Genomic DNA, 17077 nt, shown 5'->3' on the forward strand with positions numbered 1-17077 from the left:
TTCATTCTTGAGAATAGTGGTGGGGGTGTTCGCGGTCTCGGTGGTGCGGTTTTTAACTATTTTTTTAAAATCAATTCGCACATGTGGTGTTTTTAATTTCTCAAAACTAAAAAACTGTAAAAACCACACCGCAAAAAATGGTGCGCTTTGGTTTCTGCGATTTCTGTAATTTGGACTATTACCAAATAATTAAATTATCACAAATACAATCAAACTTGAGCAACACATGTTAAAAATATCATAAGACTTGAAAATAAATATAAAAAAAAAATTCAAGTTTCAACAATACAATAATTAGTGGGTTTTGGGTTGGGTCTTCACATATTGGACCTAAATATATGTAAAAGTTGGTATTTTTATATGCGGTGCAGTATGGTTTGAACCGCATATTAACAATTTAAAACCACAAACCGCACTGCACCACGCGGTTTAGGAAAAATTCAAACTACAACCGTACCGCAAAGAATTTTAAACTGCATTTTTTTTACGATGCGGTGCTGTGCGGACGGTTTGAGCGGTTTGATAAACATCCTTACTCCGAATCCTAGCAAGATTTTTCTTCTTTTTTAGCCTTAGTCGGAGAAAGGTTGCAAGATTCCAGTGCAGTCTTCTGATTGACTCTAAGATAACTAATTCCATTTTGTGTACATAAGTGAAAGACAGAGGTTACTACTTTTAAGTCATACAAGGTTGGTCGGCCTAGCAAAACGTTAAAAGCAGGAGGAATGTCTACTACCAGAAATTGTGCCACGATCGTTGTTGTAGCTGGAGATTTCCCTACTGTGAGTGGTAGGAAGCATGTTCCAAGTGGTGCAATGCTCTGGTCAAAGAATCCGTAAACTAATTGCGTATAGGAAACTGAATCTTTGAGTTGAAGACCCATTTTCTCATAAGTAGACTTGAACAAGATGTTAGATGAGGCCCCATTATCAATCATTGTTCGTGTCACTATTTTGTTTGCAATATGCACGTCCACTACAAAAGGGATCGTTCTATGGGTAGATCACATTATTAGAATTTTCATCACTGAAAGTTATGATTGGATCTTCCCTACGTGGTTGTTTGGGTTTTTTCTCTTCTACAGTCAGAACTTCCTCGCCTTGCTTATACTGAAGAGTTCGAGCATACTTTTCTCTTGCATTTTTAGAATCTCCAACAATATACGAGCCCTTTATAATAACTAATAAATGCCCGTCCACAGATAGAGGCATTAAGTGGTTTTGGTTATTATCGGGTTAGGTGACCCTTTGATCTTGGTCAGCCTTTACATACCTTTGAATGTGTGGATTATTCTTTCTAATGTGAAATTCAATCGCTTCTTTTAAGTTTTTGCACTCATTGGTATCATGGGCAAAGTCTTTATGAAAATGGCAGTACTTTGAATGATCTCTTTTGCTTACATCCTTCTTCATTGGTGGAGGTCTTTTGCAAGGCACTACTGATTCTGTGGCCATAAGGATAACTTCTATATCTTCGGTGAGGATAGAAAAGTTGTGAACTTTGGAGCTTTCTCACGAGGATATTGGTGTTCGGGAATGTTATTAAACTTTATATTTTTTTCCGTTTCCTTTGATTGTTTCCACCATTTGACCTTTTCCCACCCTAATTATTTCTAGCTTGGCTTGGAACAGACATACCAGAGGCCACGTTGGGAATTTGTTTTTGGCTAGTTAAATTTACTCTTCGAGCAACTGTCCAGACTACTTCTAATTTTATGAATCCATCTGTCCGGCCTAAAAATTCTGCTATTGACCCCACTGTCAGCCTCTATCTTTCCATAAATCTCCTAATGGTAAAACTCCTCCAAGTATGGTTGCTAATCTTCCTTCCTCGGTCAACCACTTTACCCTTATGACCTCGGTCATAAATTGACTAATATAGTCTCTGAGAGGTTCATCTGGTAGTTGTCTAACTCCAATCAAACCTTCCAAGTGAACAGGGAATTGCCTAGAAGATGAGAATTGTGCATAGAATTATGATATGAAGGTGTCCCATGAATTAAACTTTCATGGAATTATAATTTATGTTTGTATTTTTTTTAGTATATTAGTATCTGTTTATGAATTTTAAGTTATATTTTAAATAATAATTAGTTTATTGAATAAAAATTAATGTAATTTTTTTAATTTTTATTATAAATTTATTTTTTATTAAGGGATTCCCTGCCCCATCCCGGATGGGGAATAAGCAAGGATAGGGATTAAAATTCTTAATGGGGATGGGGATGCAGGGAGCACTTCCCGCCAATTGCCCGCCCCATGTGCATCCCTACCCTACTTTGTAGTTGCTTTTATGTTATCTTATAGTTGTTTTTTTTATTGTTGTTGTTTAGGTGCTCTATAATTATTTTTTAGTTGCTTTAGTTATTTTTTTTTTTTTTGTTTTATTGAAACATAGTATTTTTGTAATTTTGAAACTTTAAAACATTATTTTAAAAACTAAAAGAAAAGGAAAAAAACAAAGTATGAGGTATGCTTTTAAAAACCCCAAAAAAATTTCTCCGTATTTTTGTAAATTTCCATATTTTAAAAGATGGACATTTAGGTAGTTTGTAGATATAGAGCCATTTTGCATCTCTCTCCATCTACAAAAGCATAAAAAAAGTCTGAAAATATGCCATAAAAAGTGATTAAACCTAAAACTACCATATTTTTCAAACAAAGATTAATTTTAAATTCTACTAAATAGAACTAATGATGAAATTAAAAAAAAAAATAGAGGTTCGGAACCTAAGTAAAAAAGTTGGTGCAGGTTGGACATTTTTGTTTCAAATAAGCCTAACAATGTTCAAGCTTAAGTAGTAATTGATAATTTTGTAAATGAAATTTGTTTAAGCACATCTCTAAATGATCCAAAGTAATAATATGTCCACATACATTTAAGTAAGTAATCAGAATTCAGAAAAGATGATTTTGGTCAGGCAGCAAGTCAAATGGTAATAGAGCCTAATGGATTCAAAGACTAGACCAGTAAATTACAATAAGGTGAATATGCTCTTGAAAAGAAAACAAAAAACATTTACTCCAGGAATTGCATTACAATTTATCAACCAGTAACTATCATATCAGTGTTTAGAAAGCATCACATAAGGTACTGTTGGACTAATCTAATTTTCTCATTCAAACAAGACCATTAAATCTCATTGTCCTGGTTTTTTCACCTTCTAGGGAATCCTCCCTGGTGTTGTGGTGTAATTGACATTGATGTCGGTGAGAATGGATCATAAAGTTGATGTTCTCCAGGAGCTTGAGCTGATCTACCAGAAGCAAAGGAGTGACTTGCTCGAACAGGATAATTCTGATGCTGGCCATGATTTCCTGGCCTGGGAGGGAAAGGACCAGGAAAACTAGGAATTTGGGGAGACGGGTTGAAGTTCCACGGCCCAGGTCCCCCTGGCATCATTTGATTCCTAGGTGCAAGGGCACTTCCATCTGGAAATGTTGGAAGCCTGGAAGGAACTGAAATCCCAGTTGGATCTCTGACAAAGGGACTGCCAGAAATATGAGATTGAGGTTGGCCAGTGTGGTTGCCAGGTGGCCTTGCGAACCCGTGGTTGCCAGGTTGAGACAAATTAGGCATTGGCATTCGTAAAGGCTGGGATGCTGGACTTGGTAATATTGAATTGGCAGGTGGAGCATTTTGAGAGAAATGAGTGTTCGGTCTGAGTCCTGCCTGAGAGGGTGGATTTTGTGGACGGTGAGGTTGAAAAGTAAAACTACCAGAACTTGGACCTGTTTGCAATTGTGGTTTTGCAGGAGTAAAATTTGCTGCATTTACAGAATTTATAATTCCTGATTGCATAGATGGGCCTGGTGGAGGATTTGATGCAGATCCTAAAGTAGGGTTCCCAAGAGAACCATACATAGGTGCAGGTGCATGTGGTGAAACTACAGGATGCAAATGTGTTGGAACCATCCTTGGAGCCATATTGCCAAAACCTGCAGGTGGTGGAATATTGGCAGGTTGAGACCCCTGTGGTAATGAAGGCATTGACGGCCTGGTGAAGCTCATTGGTGAAAGTTGGCTTCCTGTAGATGGATATGGAACCAAAGCATTACTTGCTGGAACTGAGGAAAACTGTGGAGCCATCAAAGAAGGATTTCTCGGCTCAAAAGGACCAGGACCTGTCTGAACCATGTATTGATGTTGTAAAACTTGTGCTGGTGGCCGTGATTCATGGGAAACAAGATTTGGGTTTTGGGGAATGGAGTTGAATCCACCTTGAACTGGTGGCCGGCCAAACAGTGAAGGCATGTTTGAATGCATGTGAGCAGGGGTGTTCAGACCAAGAGCCGAAGAATTTGGTGGATTGAAGCCGGAAGGTGGATGTAACACCATGTTAGGTGGTGGGCCTCCAGGAAACCATTGACCAGGGTACTGAAACTGTCCTTGTGGAGGCATTGATGTAGGTCCTTGCATCGATTGCATTGCAGAATTAAGAACTGGGTTAGAAGTGGCCACATCCTGGCCTAAAGAAACATGGGCATCAGCTGCAGAAGCTGAGTTAGAGGCTGCAGATGCAGAAGCCAAGTTACCCTAAACAAAAGAAAAGTATAGTCCCAATCAATCCAACTATAACAGGAGTAATGATAGTGAAACTATATAACAGAATGGTTAAGATGACTGGAAGCTAAAACACAGCAGATCAGTTGTAAAATAACAACTGAGGTGAACTCACTTTTACTGAGGTGATTAGGAGCTCAATGACAGTAACAGCAGCATCTACTTTCTCAAACGTGTCAGCTGATATATGGACGTATAAGTCTTCGTAGGTATTGTGGACTTCATTCCCATCAGACTGTTTAATCTCAATCTGCATATAGTAATCGAAAATATTATGGATAAAGCAAGTGCTAACACCAGAATGAAACACACAATAAAAACAAGATGCTCCTGTAAAATGATTGAGTGAAGATAGTAAGAAATGATGACTAATCTCTAATAATTTTATATTTTCTGCTTTTGTAAAAAAGATACCTTCTGTTCATTATCTACGTTGGTTCTGTAGACTTGAATCTTAGCTCCAGTTTCCTGATTCCCAACCCAAAGATGTAATGGAGATAATTTATCAGTATATATATACTAGTGAAATAATGAAATTTCTAATAAAAGCTCCTCTTTTAATACTCAAAAACTTACTTTTCTTACCTTTTCCAATCGTTTTAAGTTCTCACCTCCAGGCCCAAATATTAGCCAAACAAAATTATAACCAGGATATTCTTTAACCTGAGAAACAGTGTAAATAGCATGGAAGCATCAGAAGATAATACCAATTCTCCATTAAGGAAAAAAAAAACAGGATACTTGATAATCCAACAGTTTACATATGCATCTTATTGTATCCAATCCAGAATATTCATTAATCTTAAACAGCTGGAAAACATAAGAATGGGAAAATTCTGATAGAAACTTAATTATTTTAAGAGACATTCAGAAAGAAACTTATATGGAAAAAAAAAAATCCCTCTTTACGTGCTTTAACAACATATTGACATCGTACTAATAATAGATATATTATGGCATAAGGTTGTAAACTTGTAAATCTATGATAGTTTCTAGGATGATAAAACCAATAAATACAATCTAATTGGAGTTCTTTATCCCCTTGTATTATCCTTTTACCCTTCCCACATTTTACTACTTCACTATCAGTCACCCATAAGTATTTAGCCTTCCTTTCAGATGCCTAGTTTTTAATATTTTCCTTCACTGCAATGAAAACGTCTTTGCTTACAACTATTATGCAGCTTAAGATTGATTGTAAGGTAATCAGACCATTATTTTCACTTTTTTATTTTTTTAAAAAAGAGCTAGGCTCCTCACCTAACCTACAGTATTTGTGGACTTAGAAATATTTTATAAGTGTCCAAGTGGGACTCGAACCTCATACCTCGTGGGATCAAATCAAATTACATATTTTTGTTTTATGTGGAATTTCTAATAAATATGAATCCTTAAAAACAAGCCATGAACTCAAGTTAGAAAAACTCGTAGAAAGTTGGAGAAGCGATACTTACAGGTATGGACACTCTGGCCTCTTTCATCAACGGTTTATAATCAGATGGAGCCTTGTAACTTGGATTTAATTTTAATATTTCACCTGGAAATCATCAACAAAAAACATAAGCCATGCCAGAGACAATATATCCTCCATCAATCAAAGAAAAGCGTAAACATACCTATTGCCTCCCGCTTTTCAAGCTCCAATTCTTCTAACTTCTATGTCCACAAACAGTAATTTAAGGTCAGATTCAGAAGACTTTAATATATATACACACACGTATTTTTTCCGTGACAATTGAAGAATGTCAAACAAATTAAGCCAGAAAACTGTTAAATATAATCTTTACCTCAATGGCATTTTGATGACTGGACAACTCATGATTTGGACTTTCAGAATCTAGCACTGAGTTGCCACTGAGCCCGGTCTCTGATATTCCAGATTTGAGTTGCTGTGTAATTTGATCAACCCGAGTCTGGAAAAATTTGTGCCACCACACAGGTAGTAATATCACTTAGTGGCACCTGGAAGGGGAAGCTTCTATGTGAACCATTCACACAGAAGAATACGGAAAGGGAAATTTCAATTTGTTTTTTCTTTTGGGGAGTGGGTAGCAATTCTCTAGATTTATTGTTATAAAGCCCAAGAGCAAGGACTGATACATATAACCCTATTATAAAAATCTTCAAATTCAATTTGAAGAACTATGAAGCACAACTTGCAAAGTACAATTAAGTAAGAACATACCTGAAAAGCAAAAGCTCTCACCCTCCTAACAGAAGCATCCTGAGTCAGATCAGGTCCCCACTTTGTTTTCCTTGGAGTCAGTTTGGTACTTTCTCCATTCAAAGTATCAGTGCCCCCAGGATTTTTAACTCCTCGGAATATGGGAACCAATGAACCAGACAACTTGTTTTTTGGTATGACAAAACCAGCCTTTGAAGCAAACATAGGAACTTTTTGGCTAGTACCTGTTGATGTCGATGAAACAGCTGCTCCAGACATCGTACTACTGTAATTTTCAACTGCAGATGTTAGGTCAATCCTTTAACTCGTTCAATTCCTCATTCTACTGAAAACAAGAGTGAAAAATACATCGAAGATTGTTACTCGTTAAGACTATTACTGAAAGAATGAACATTCAAATATCATTTATCACTTAAACTAGTGGAGAAAAGCCAAACAAACAACCATAAAATCAGCAATTTGTTAAACAAAAATACAGATACATAGACTAAGTGAAGCCAATGAATTGGTTAACTGATGTGATACCACTAGAGAATAAGGTACACTTAATGAACTATATTGAAATCCAAGGAATTGAACATTTCCTACTTAAGCTGATGAGGTGAAAAAATGCAAGCTCAGGACACATTTCATCTTTATATAAGAACATTGCTCTATCTATTCCCAGAAAGAACAATAGAAAGGGTGTGGAAAATTATATACCACTTCCAAGAAAGCCATTTAATAATGTTGTGCTTGGGGTCATGAAATAATATCTTATTCCACCACCTATAGTCGCCCCCTTTAATTTTAATATTGCAAATATTTAATATCTTTCCGAAAGATTCACCATGATAGAAGCCCTTCTCTCTTGCAAATATTTATTGGTATGCAAGGGAACAATATCCAATACAATGTTCAGTGCTAGATAATCATAACTTAGAAGCAAAAAACACAAAGATGAAAATAAAATACAACGAAAAAAGACATGGCCATCAAGTTTAATAACTACATATTTATACTATCAGGTATTCCACCACTTGGGTATATGATCATTTAAATATATATATATATCTATATCTATATCAAATTCAGTACATGGATGAAATATGCTATGAAATAGCCTTAGATGATAAAACTAACTAACCCCAAAAACGCATCCCAAAAGATTTGCCTCATAGAATAAATACATAAATCCAACTTCAATCCTAACATTGAAGAAATGGGAGTAACAATCAAAAAAGCTCAAACGATAAAACTTCAGCATAGAAGTCAAACAATGCTAGTTTTCCCATAATCATAAACAAGAAACTGATTCGAAAACTCAAGAATCTATCTTTTTCATGATAAGACTTCAGTCTTCCCAGAAACCAGGGGAGAAACTACGAAGGGTCCAATGAGGGCATTTATAAAACATATAAACAAATTAAAACTAGCAAAGATACCTGATAGCGATGAAAGAATAAAGAAACTGCGAAGTGGGTTGGTTGGCCGGAGGACCCAGCTGTGGAGCAGCGGAAGAGAGAGAGAGAGAGAGTTTTTATTTAAGGTTTTTGAGTGAATTTGGGAAACAAAAGCATTAGGTTTAGTTCAGACACAATCAATCGAGGAAGAAGAAGAAGAGTAATAATGAGAAGAGATGCCATATGCACACTGGTTTTCTCTATGTTTTCATTTCCATTTACAATTTTGTTTTGTTGGGCAAAATGGTCATAATAAAGTTTCTAAAATGGAAGATTTTAGATTTATTTCACAGTTTTTTCTTCATGAAAAATAATGAAATTTAGGATTTTTGCAATTAATTAAGAAAATATGGATTTTTTTTAATTATTTAGTTTGTAAATGTTATTTTAAAATTGTAATAATATAGTTATAATTTTGAAAATTTTAGTTGCAATTTTTTTTGAGAGAATTTTAGTTGCAAATTAATAAATTAGAAAAATATATATTTGAGCCCTTTCACTAGTTTTTCTATTTTATTTATCAATATCTTTATATATTTTTTTTTTTTTTGGTGAAAGAGAGGTGCGTAGCACCCATTCATTAAACAAAAACAAGCAGATACAAATAAAACAACCAGTAACAAAGGGCGGCTCTGACCAAGAGACTCCCCAAACTCAAGAACTACAAACTAAAAACCCAAAAACTAACAACAAACAGCACTAAACCAGTACATGCAGAAGGATAAAAAATTGAAAAGAACCCGCAGGAACTTCCAAGCACCAGCAACATTCTAAAAGAAAATCCAACATTGTGGAGCTTGAGAAGACCTGCCAAAGAAAGAAAAAACTAGCCAGCATCTGGAATCCATTCCTTATAGTCATCGAACACCGACGGATCCATAAACTTCACATCAATATCCCCAACAGCTGCATTGAGATTAGCCCATTTAGCCGCGTTGTGAGCCATGAAGTTCTCCTTCCTATTGATATGTTTGAGTTTCCAACGCCGCAGCTGTGTAGAGTAGCTTCGAAACTGAGCAGAAGTGCCCTCAAGATCAATGCATCGCTGGACACCTTGTGTTTCCAAAATGTTGGAAATAGCGCATACATTGTCCGAGAAGAAATTAACACAAGTGAGTTCCAAACGCACAGCATGCTGGACTGCTCGTACCAGTATCAAAGCCTCAGCCAATGCTGAATTTGTTGCTGAAAATCGATCTGCAATAACGCTCCATATCCGATTTTTTGAGTCCCTGAAAACTGCTGCACCAACAGAGTGATCAATTCCGATAGAGACATCAGTACAACATGTCATCCACCCCTCCAAAGGAGTAAGAATAGTAGCTTGCTTTAGGGGGCGATCTATTTTGCAAGCCAAATGATCATTTAGCCGCCTACAAGCCTGTTGAATAGCCACCATAATCGGTCCCAACTGACCATTATGAATAAGTTCATTCCGCATCTTCCAAATCACCTCAAAAATGCATAAAGCCCCTGTCATGAACTCAATGAAACTGAGATTGTGGGGTCTATTCCTTATACATCCAAACCAGTCCATCCATTCCTCCCAATTCTGAGAAGGACATAAATTTGTTCTAATGCCCCAATGGCTACCAAACCAAGCAGCTGAAGCATAATCGCAGTTCCAAAACAAATGGAAGGATGATTCCCTCTCCTTGTTACAAATTGGGCAGAGTGTTGATTGAAGATTCAGAGCCATTGCAATTCTTTCTCGTGTAGGAAGAGCGTTAGTAATGATTTGCCACCACAAAAATTTCAGTCTCGCATGAAGAGAATTATTCCAAATGATTTTCCAAATTTCACTAGGAGGGGCAGCATATCTGCGCCTAGTGATTATGTGGTAAGCAGATTTAATGGAAAATAAGCCATTTGCCTCACCTAACCATCTCCACGAGTCCCCTTACTGTGAATTTGGAAGACCAATGTTTAGAATATGTCTCGCATCATCATGGTGGAACCATTGCCTGACCCTTCTTTCATTCCAAGAATGATTCTCGTTTAAGAAATACTCCACCAAGTTGGCCCCCTGTGTAGCATCCCTTATAGGTTCAGGTTGACTGTTGCCGGTTGGGACCCAAGGGTCAAACCAAATTGATGTAGACCTTCCATCTCCAATTCTACGGCATATCCCTTCTCTCAAAAAGGGACGAGTTTTGAGGATGGCTTTCCACAACCTCGAATCCGATCCCTTACTTTGTGCATCCCAAAAACTATTTCCCCTTAGATATTTACGTTCCATAGTCCGAGCCCACAAACTTGTAGTCTCGGTTACCATTTTCCAGCCCCAACTCATAAGGAAAGCCTTATTAATGTCCTTAGTTTGTCTGAATCCCAGGCCTCCATGAAGCTTAGACTTACACAGATTGCCCCATTCAATGGTGTGGATCGATTTCTTCTTCTCTGAATCACCCCACCAGAAACTTCTCAAACTACGGTCGATAGTACCCGCGATATGAGAAGGGATTACCTTTGCTGAGGCAGTATAAACAGCGAGTGAGTTTCCAACAGATTGGACCAAACACGCTCTCCCTGCTTTTGACAACAACCGAGCCTTCCACCCTTCTATACGATGCCGGACCTTATCAATCAAGAATTTCAAATTTGCAGCCCTTTTGCGAGTTTTAAGGAGTGGCAGGCCAAGATAGAGAGCGTCCTCTTTCATCTTCTTCATTCCCAGTTTACCAGCAATTGCATCCGCGCGAGATCGAGGGACTCCTTTCGAAAAATGGATAGTAGACTTTTGGAAATTGACAGATTGGCCAGACCAGGAACAATAGATCTGAAGGCACTGAAGGAATGCATCTGCTTCCTTTAATGAGGCCTGGCCGAATAACATTACGTCATCCGCAAACATGAGATGAGTGATTGGAGTTGCCGATCTTGAAGTTTTGAACCCTCGAATCTTTCCCAAGAGATTAAATTCAATGATCACCCGGGATAGAAGGTCAGCTGCTAGGATGAACAAGGCAGGTGAGAGCGGGTCTCCCTGCCTTAGACCACAGGAAGAAGCAAAACGACCTTGTTTAACACCATTAACCATCAGATTTAGTCTTTTAATTTGAATACAGCTTCTTATCCATTCCCGAAGAGGACTTTTCACACCATGAAAGGAAAGAGCTTCCTCCACAAAATCCCAATCCATTTTGTCATATGCCTTTTCCATATCTAGTTTTATCATCATGAATCCTTTTGATCCCTTTTTCTTTGCCATGGAATGAACAATTTCATGAGCCATCGCTATATTTTCCGAGATGGAGCGACCCTTGATAAAAGCAGTTTGAACAGGAGAGATTATCTGTGGCAGAATAGGTCGTAGTCGCAAAGCCACAATCTTAGAAATGCATTTATACACCACATTACAAAGTGCAATGGGCCTGAAGTCATTCGCCGTCACTGGATTGGCCTTCTTCGGAATTAGCACTAAATTTGTATCATTGATAAATTCTGGTAACTTTGCCGTGGTGAAGAAGTGGTGTATCATAGCCATCATATCACTTTTGATTGTGTCCCAATGAGACTTGAAGAAAGCTGCAGGGAGACCATCCGGTCCCGGGGCTTTATCTGAACCCATCGCCATAAGTGCACTATGGACTTCCTCTTCATTTGGCATGAGATAAAGATCCTCCTCCAGTTGAACATCTGACCCCGTGAAGTGCCATACAAAATTCACCATACTTGTACGATTCAAAGCTTTGGAAAATGTCTTGTTAAATTTCTCAATGAAGATTGCAGCAATATCCTTAGGATCCTCATGGTTCTCCCCCTGATCATCTTTCAAATATTCAATATAATTCCTTCTCCGTCGAGTAACCGTACTTGCCATAAAAAACTTTGTTGCCCGATCTCCTTCTTTCAGCCACGCCACTCTCGACTTCTGTCTCCAAAAAATTTCCTCTCTAGCCAAAGCCTCATTAAGAGCCGCTCTAGCCTCAGTATGAGCAATTTCATCAACTGAACGGTTACTTTCAATCTCCTTGAGTCTGCATCGTGCCTCAGAAATTTGGGAAGATAGTTTCCTAAAGTGTGACTTATTCCACTTCCTTAGATGGTCTTTAGTCGTTTTGAGTTTTCGATATATATTCACCATTGGATTTACATGTGTTGACTCCATCCACGCCTTCTTGACCACCCAGAAAACTCTAGGATCCCGTTCCCACATCAGTTCGTATTTGAATTGGGGTTTAGTGCAATGTCTTCCTCCATTTGTATCCAACAGTATGGGGTTGTGATCAGAACTTGTAGATGTAAGGTGACTAACAATGGCATTTGGCCATGCGAGTCTCCATTCCACCGAAGCCAGTGCCCTGTCAAGTCTGGCTCTTTTCAAACAAATGCCCCCAGTTGAACTCGATCCCTTTTTAAACCATGTAAATTTGACTCCAAGAAAACCAAGGTCAATGAGCCCTGATCTATGCACCGATCTTCTGAGATCAAACGAGTACTTAGCAATGTTACTCCTCCTCGAGTAGTTTAGACATTCTGAATCCTCCATTGTTCCGTTAAGATCGCCCATCAGCACAAGAGGGAGTTTGCAATTGCAAACATAATCTCCCAGCTCCTTCCAAAATCTTTCTTTCTCGGCATAAACAGGCGGTCCATAAATTCCCATAAACATCCATGGCTTATCCGGGGGGTCCGAAGAAATACAGGCAGTAATTTTATACTTGTCAGCGCTTTCAATGTTGCACCCCACGCCATTCTTCCAACACAAAGCAAGGCCTCCCGCCGTACCTATTGGAGGGACATAATAGAAAGATTGGAAGTGAATTCTCACCAAAATAGATTTTAATTTAGCCTCCGTTAATCTGACTTCTGATAAAACCAGTAGCTCGGGATTCGACCTCCGGATTAGCTCCTTCAGTTGTCGAACTGTCGCTGCGTTCCCGAGACCACGACAGTTCCAAGCAATAGCCTTCATAATGCTTCGGGAGACTTTTCCGGGCAAGTCTCCGCAGCCCCAAAACGAAAAACCTGGTTTGAGTTGATCTCTTCTTCTCCATTCGACTCTTTCACTTCCTCAATTACACAAGAAGAACTTGGTTTCGAACTGCAATCAACAACGACAAAGTGGTTGTTTAAGTCTATCTTGAGATCAAAGATGTTCTTCTCCCAGCACGATTTGATGGATGTATGTCTTTTTCTCAAAGCATTAGCTTCCTTGCTTTTGAAAGATTTGAATTTAGGTCCTTGAATGGCGGCTGATTTGGGCGGTCTACCTCTACGTTTTGGCAAGTTGACATTACACTGTATCTCCGATTTCAGATCAAGCTTGCTTGACTCTTTAGTACTTGGTCGTCCTCTTTTCCTTCTCGGAGTAGAATTGCCTGAGGATCCCGGGGAGAAGGTGCAATCTTGGATCAAGGTGGGAGGATCCTTTATTTCTTCAGAAGTCGTGTTGGGATGCAGGATAGGTGAATCAGCCTTCAGTATCTCAATTTCTTGATTTTCAGAATTCCCTTCAGTATTTTTTAAAGGTTTTGGTTCAAAGCATATTCCTTCAAGGGCTTTTCTCTTCTTAGGCCCAAGGTCATGCTCCATGGATCTAAAGTATTCAATGCCCAAGAGTGGGTTAAATAGAGAAGCTTCCCTCATATATTTATCCACTGTACCAAGGCCCGTTAAAGTTTTAAAGCCCAAATTCCACAACTCATTGGATGGCCATGGGATCGAATGGGCCTGGCTACCCAAAAGGGTGGAATAAGGCCCCAAATCTTTTGAATGGTTTTTACCCCACTTGTATTTCCCTCCAACTCCTTCTTCGGCAGAAAGGTAAGACTCAGAAGTCTTTGGGACAGCCACAGTGTTTGTCTTACCAATCATGGTAATATCAGGTATATCAGCAACGCCTTCATCACTGGGTTGATTATTTTCTATGGTTGTCTGCATGGTTGAGGATGAGTCATTTTCATTATTGTCCACTAGTGCGCTCAAATGGGGAGGGAGGACATGTACTTTCGGTACTATCAAATTGGCAGTATCCTGAAGAGGGCAAACTTCTCCAACACCGGGTAGAGTAACCATCGGGAATCTGCTTACCCTTTCTTCCTCCGTCGCCGGAAGTTCTTCGACAACTTGTTCTACGAGTCTCCTCTTCCCCGTAAGTTGGCGTCGATTCTCTCTGGCTTCCCAAGCATCAACAATCTCCATTGATTTTTTCATTTTCCATTGTTGCTTGAATTTATCATCAACTGTGAGTCTCTTTTGTATTATCCACTCTTGAAACCACACAGGCAGAGCCGTGGAAAACGGACATTTAGCAGGTTCTTCATGTCTCATCCAATTCCCAAACATGGGAAAGAAAACACCATTTGGGTCTTTGATGACCGTAGGGGGTTTGAAACAGAATTTTTGATCATGCGATATAACTCCGCATTTCAGACAGAGTTTAGGCAGTTTCTCATACTTATACTGGATCCATAAATCTTTTATGGCCGCCCTTTTCATATAGAATCCAGAGAATATCGGTTTGTCGATATCGATCGTTGCCCGAAATCGAACTGTGCCCATACCGAAAGACCCGTTCTCAAAGTCTATATACCTTGGCAGCTTGTAGTTAGGGGAGACTTTAGCAACTAGCTCTTCAAGGTTGGTTTTATTCCAGTAGAAAGGTGGAATACCACTTAGCCTTACCCAGAACGGAGACTTATCAAAGATGACCTCCGAAGGGGCGAGCCAAGAGGGCCAAGGCATGACTACTAGTAATGCACCGCAAACGATCCACGGTCGTCTTTGCAGAACGTTCCACGCATCCTCCTTAGTCGCAAAAGAGAAATGGAGTATACCTTCAGCATCTTCCTTCCAACTCCAGCCTTTGAAGGAGGCCCAGGCTTTCTTCAAAGTATTGGCAATGGCATTTCTCCCAAGTTTTCCTTTACATACAAGTTTTCCCAGCAACACTTTGCCTTGGGGTTCCTGATTGTCAACTTCTCCCGGATCCAGTCTATAGGTGAGATCAGTGGTGGTCACCTGAACAGCCTCCTCAAAGAGATGACTTAGACTATTATCAGCCATATTGTTGCACTACACCAGTACACAGAGGAACAACTAAGAACACGAAGAGACAAAGAATACTTCACCTCTTGAAAGTTAACAGTCCAAGATTGCTGGATGCAATGTTGGTAATACCCGATACTGGGACTCTCCTAGAGAGAAATCATATCTTATTAATTGAAGTATTTGATAAGGAAACTGAGTCCAACTATAATTTTGTTGTTGTTGTTTCTATTTTAGAAATTTAAGAAAGAAAACTTAACAGGTCGGTATTAAATTGTTAAATTAATGTTAATATCAAAAGTGCTTATCTAACGGCATTTCTTGGTTTAACAGAATATACTTAAATTTTGCAGATATACCAATTCTGTCATTGACCCACTTTTTAGCTTTATAAATGGAGATGTTCATATAATATTAATACTTTACAGAATATTTATAGATATAAACTTACATTACAATGCTATGTTAAAAAAAGAACTAAATAGAATAATCTACTACTCCAATAATAAATTTATTTACAATTTTATAATTACACTAATATTATTTTTAATACATTATTAAATAATATTTCAACTATAAATATTTAATTTTTTCAAACAAAAAATTTGTAATCTTTAAAAATAAAATACATTCAAAATCTTAAAAAGACCAAAATCTTAAATGAAATTAGGAATACGTGGCTCGGCACGTACATTTACCTAGTATATATATATATATATATATTTTTGAGATAAAATACTTCAAAATGTATTTTTAAAATTATAATTTTCTCAAATTTAATATATTTTATTAATTTTTAAGCTATAATAGTTTTCAAAGGAAATATAATATAAATATTTACACATAACTTTACATATATAAAAAGAAAAATTTAAATTAATAAAATATGTTTATAGCAATATAAATATAGCACATAAATAATAAATTTTGAAATAACTTTAAAATAGAAAAGAAATTTAAAACATCTAATATATCTAATTTTTTGTTTGAGAAATGTTAAAGGGCACTAATGGTTCCTAACACTCTTGTGATGTAACTTAATATCGGGTTTCACTTAAATAAATATTATAAAAAATCGCTAATAAATTATAGGGCGACACTTTAATATCATGGGTAAGCATTTCCAATGAAGGCAACATTTATAGTTGATAAAATACGCACATCATCTTAAAACATTTTTTTTTTATTTTATCTCTCATCCACATAAGATTTGTCACATTTTCTTTAAAAAAAAATAATTAATGGTTGATAACTCCAAAAATTGTCCACCATAGTTCCACATCACATTAAATTAATGATTTTTTTAGGTAAGAAAATAACTCTTTTTGAATAAAAGATTGAAAGAAAAGTCATATGACCATTGTCTGTATTAAGCAACACTTCACATAAAATTAGTCTTAAAAATTAGAACACAATACATGTGTCAAGACCACTTTAATGAGCAACCTCCATTGAAGATTTTAGTTTAGTTGTTTAAATATTCTAGAAATTTTCTATTTTAATGCATCAATACCATTTGAGTGCACTTGTAAATTTGTAATTTTTTATTATTAGAAAATAAATTTTACAATTATTATTTCACCCATTTTGTATTTATTTTTTCTATTTTTGTAACTTTTTGTAATTTTGTATTTTTTTTTAAAGTAGTGAAATCACTCATGAATTAATAATGCAGCAATTCACAATTAGTGGTAGAACTTTTTCAAACTAGCATAGTTCATCGTCTAACCGAAGGGCATGCTTTACCAAACCATAAGTTGCAGAATTCTTATTGCAAGTCACATGGGACAAAACTGCCTCTAGAAATTTAAATAATAAAGTTATATCATCCTCAAACAGCACCTTAGCACATTAAAGGACACCCTTTCTTTATTGATTGTGGTCACCAAATAAA

The 17077-nt window shown here is 37.3% G+C and overlaps 1 protein-coding gene across 8 annotated transcripts; it reads right to left on the reverse strand.

Moving 5' to 3' along the window:
- Positions 1-2926: 2926 nt before the first annotated feature.
- Positions 2927-8439, reverse strand: LOC115710191 (leucine-rich repeat extensin-like protein 5). Of its 8 annotated transcripts, none has more exons than XM_030638536.2 (9): positions 8173-8439; positions 6749-7073; positions 6351-6476; positions 6180-6219; positions 6018-6100; positions 5149-5226; positions 4978-5031; positions 4679-4813; positions 2927-4536 (listed from the first exon to the last, which is right to left on the reverse strand). In XM_030638536.2, the coding sequence occupies exons 2-9, from the start codon at positions 7004-7006 to the stop codon at positions 3157-3159; spliced, it is 2154 nt and encodes a 717-aa protein (XP_030494396.1). In that variant the 5' UTR covers positions 7007-7073; positions 8173-8439; the 3' UTR covers positions 2927-3156. The 8 variants fall into 8 exon arrangements, with proteins under 8 accessions (XP_030494396.1, XP_060967989.1, XP_060967988.1 ...); XM_061112006.1 differs by having other exon boundaries at positions 6749-7070; positions 8173-8436; XM_061112005.1 differs by having other exon boundaries at positions 5140-5226; positions 6749-7013; positions 8173-8434.
- Between the last annotated feature and the right edge of the window lie 8638 nt (positions 8440-17077).

Source organism: Cannabis sativa, chromosome 3 (genome assembly GCF_029168945.1).
Source record: "Cannabis sativa cultivar Pink pepper isolate KNU-18-1 chromosome 3, ASM2916894v1, whole genome shotgun sequence".
Lineage (NCBI taxonomy): Eukaryota > Viridiplantae > Streptophyta > Magnoliopsida > Rosales > Cannabaceae > Cannabis > Cannabis sativa.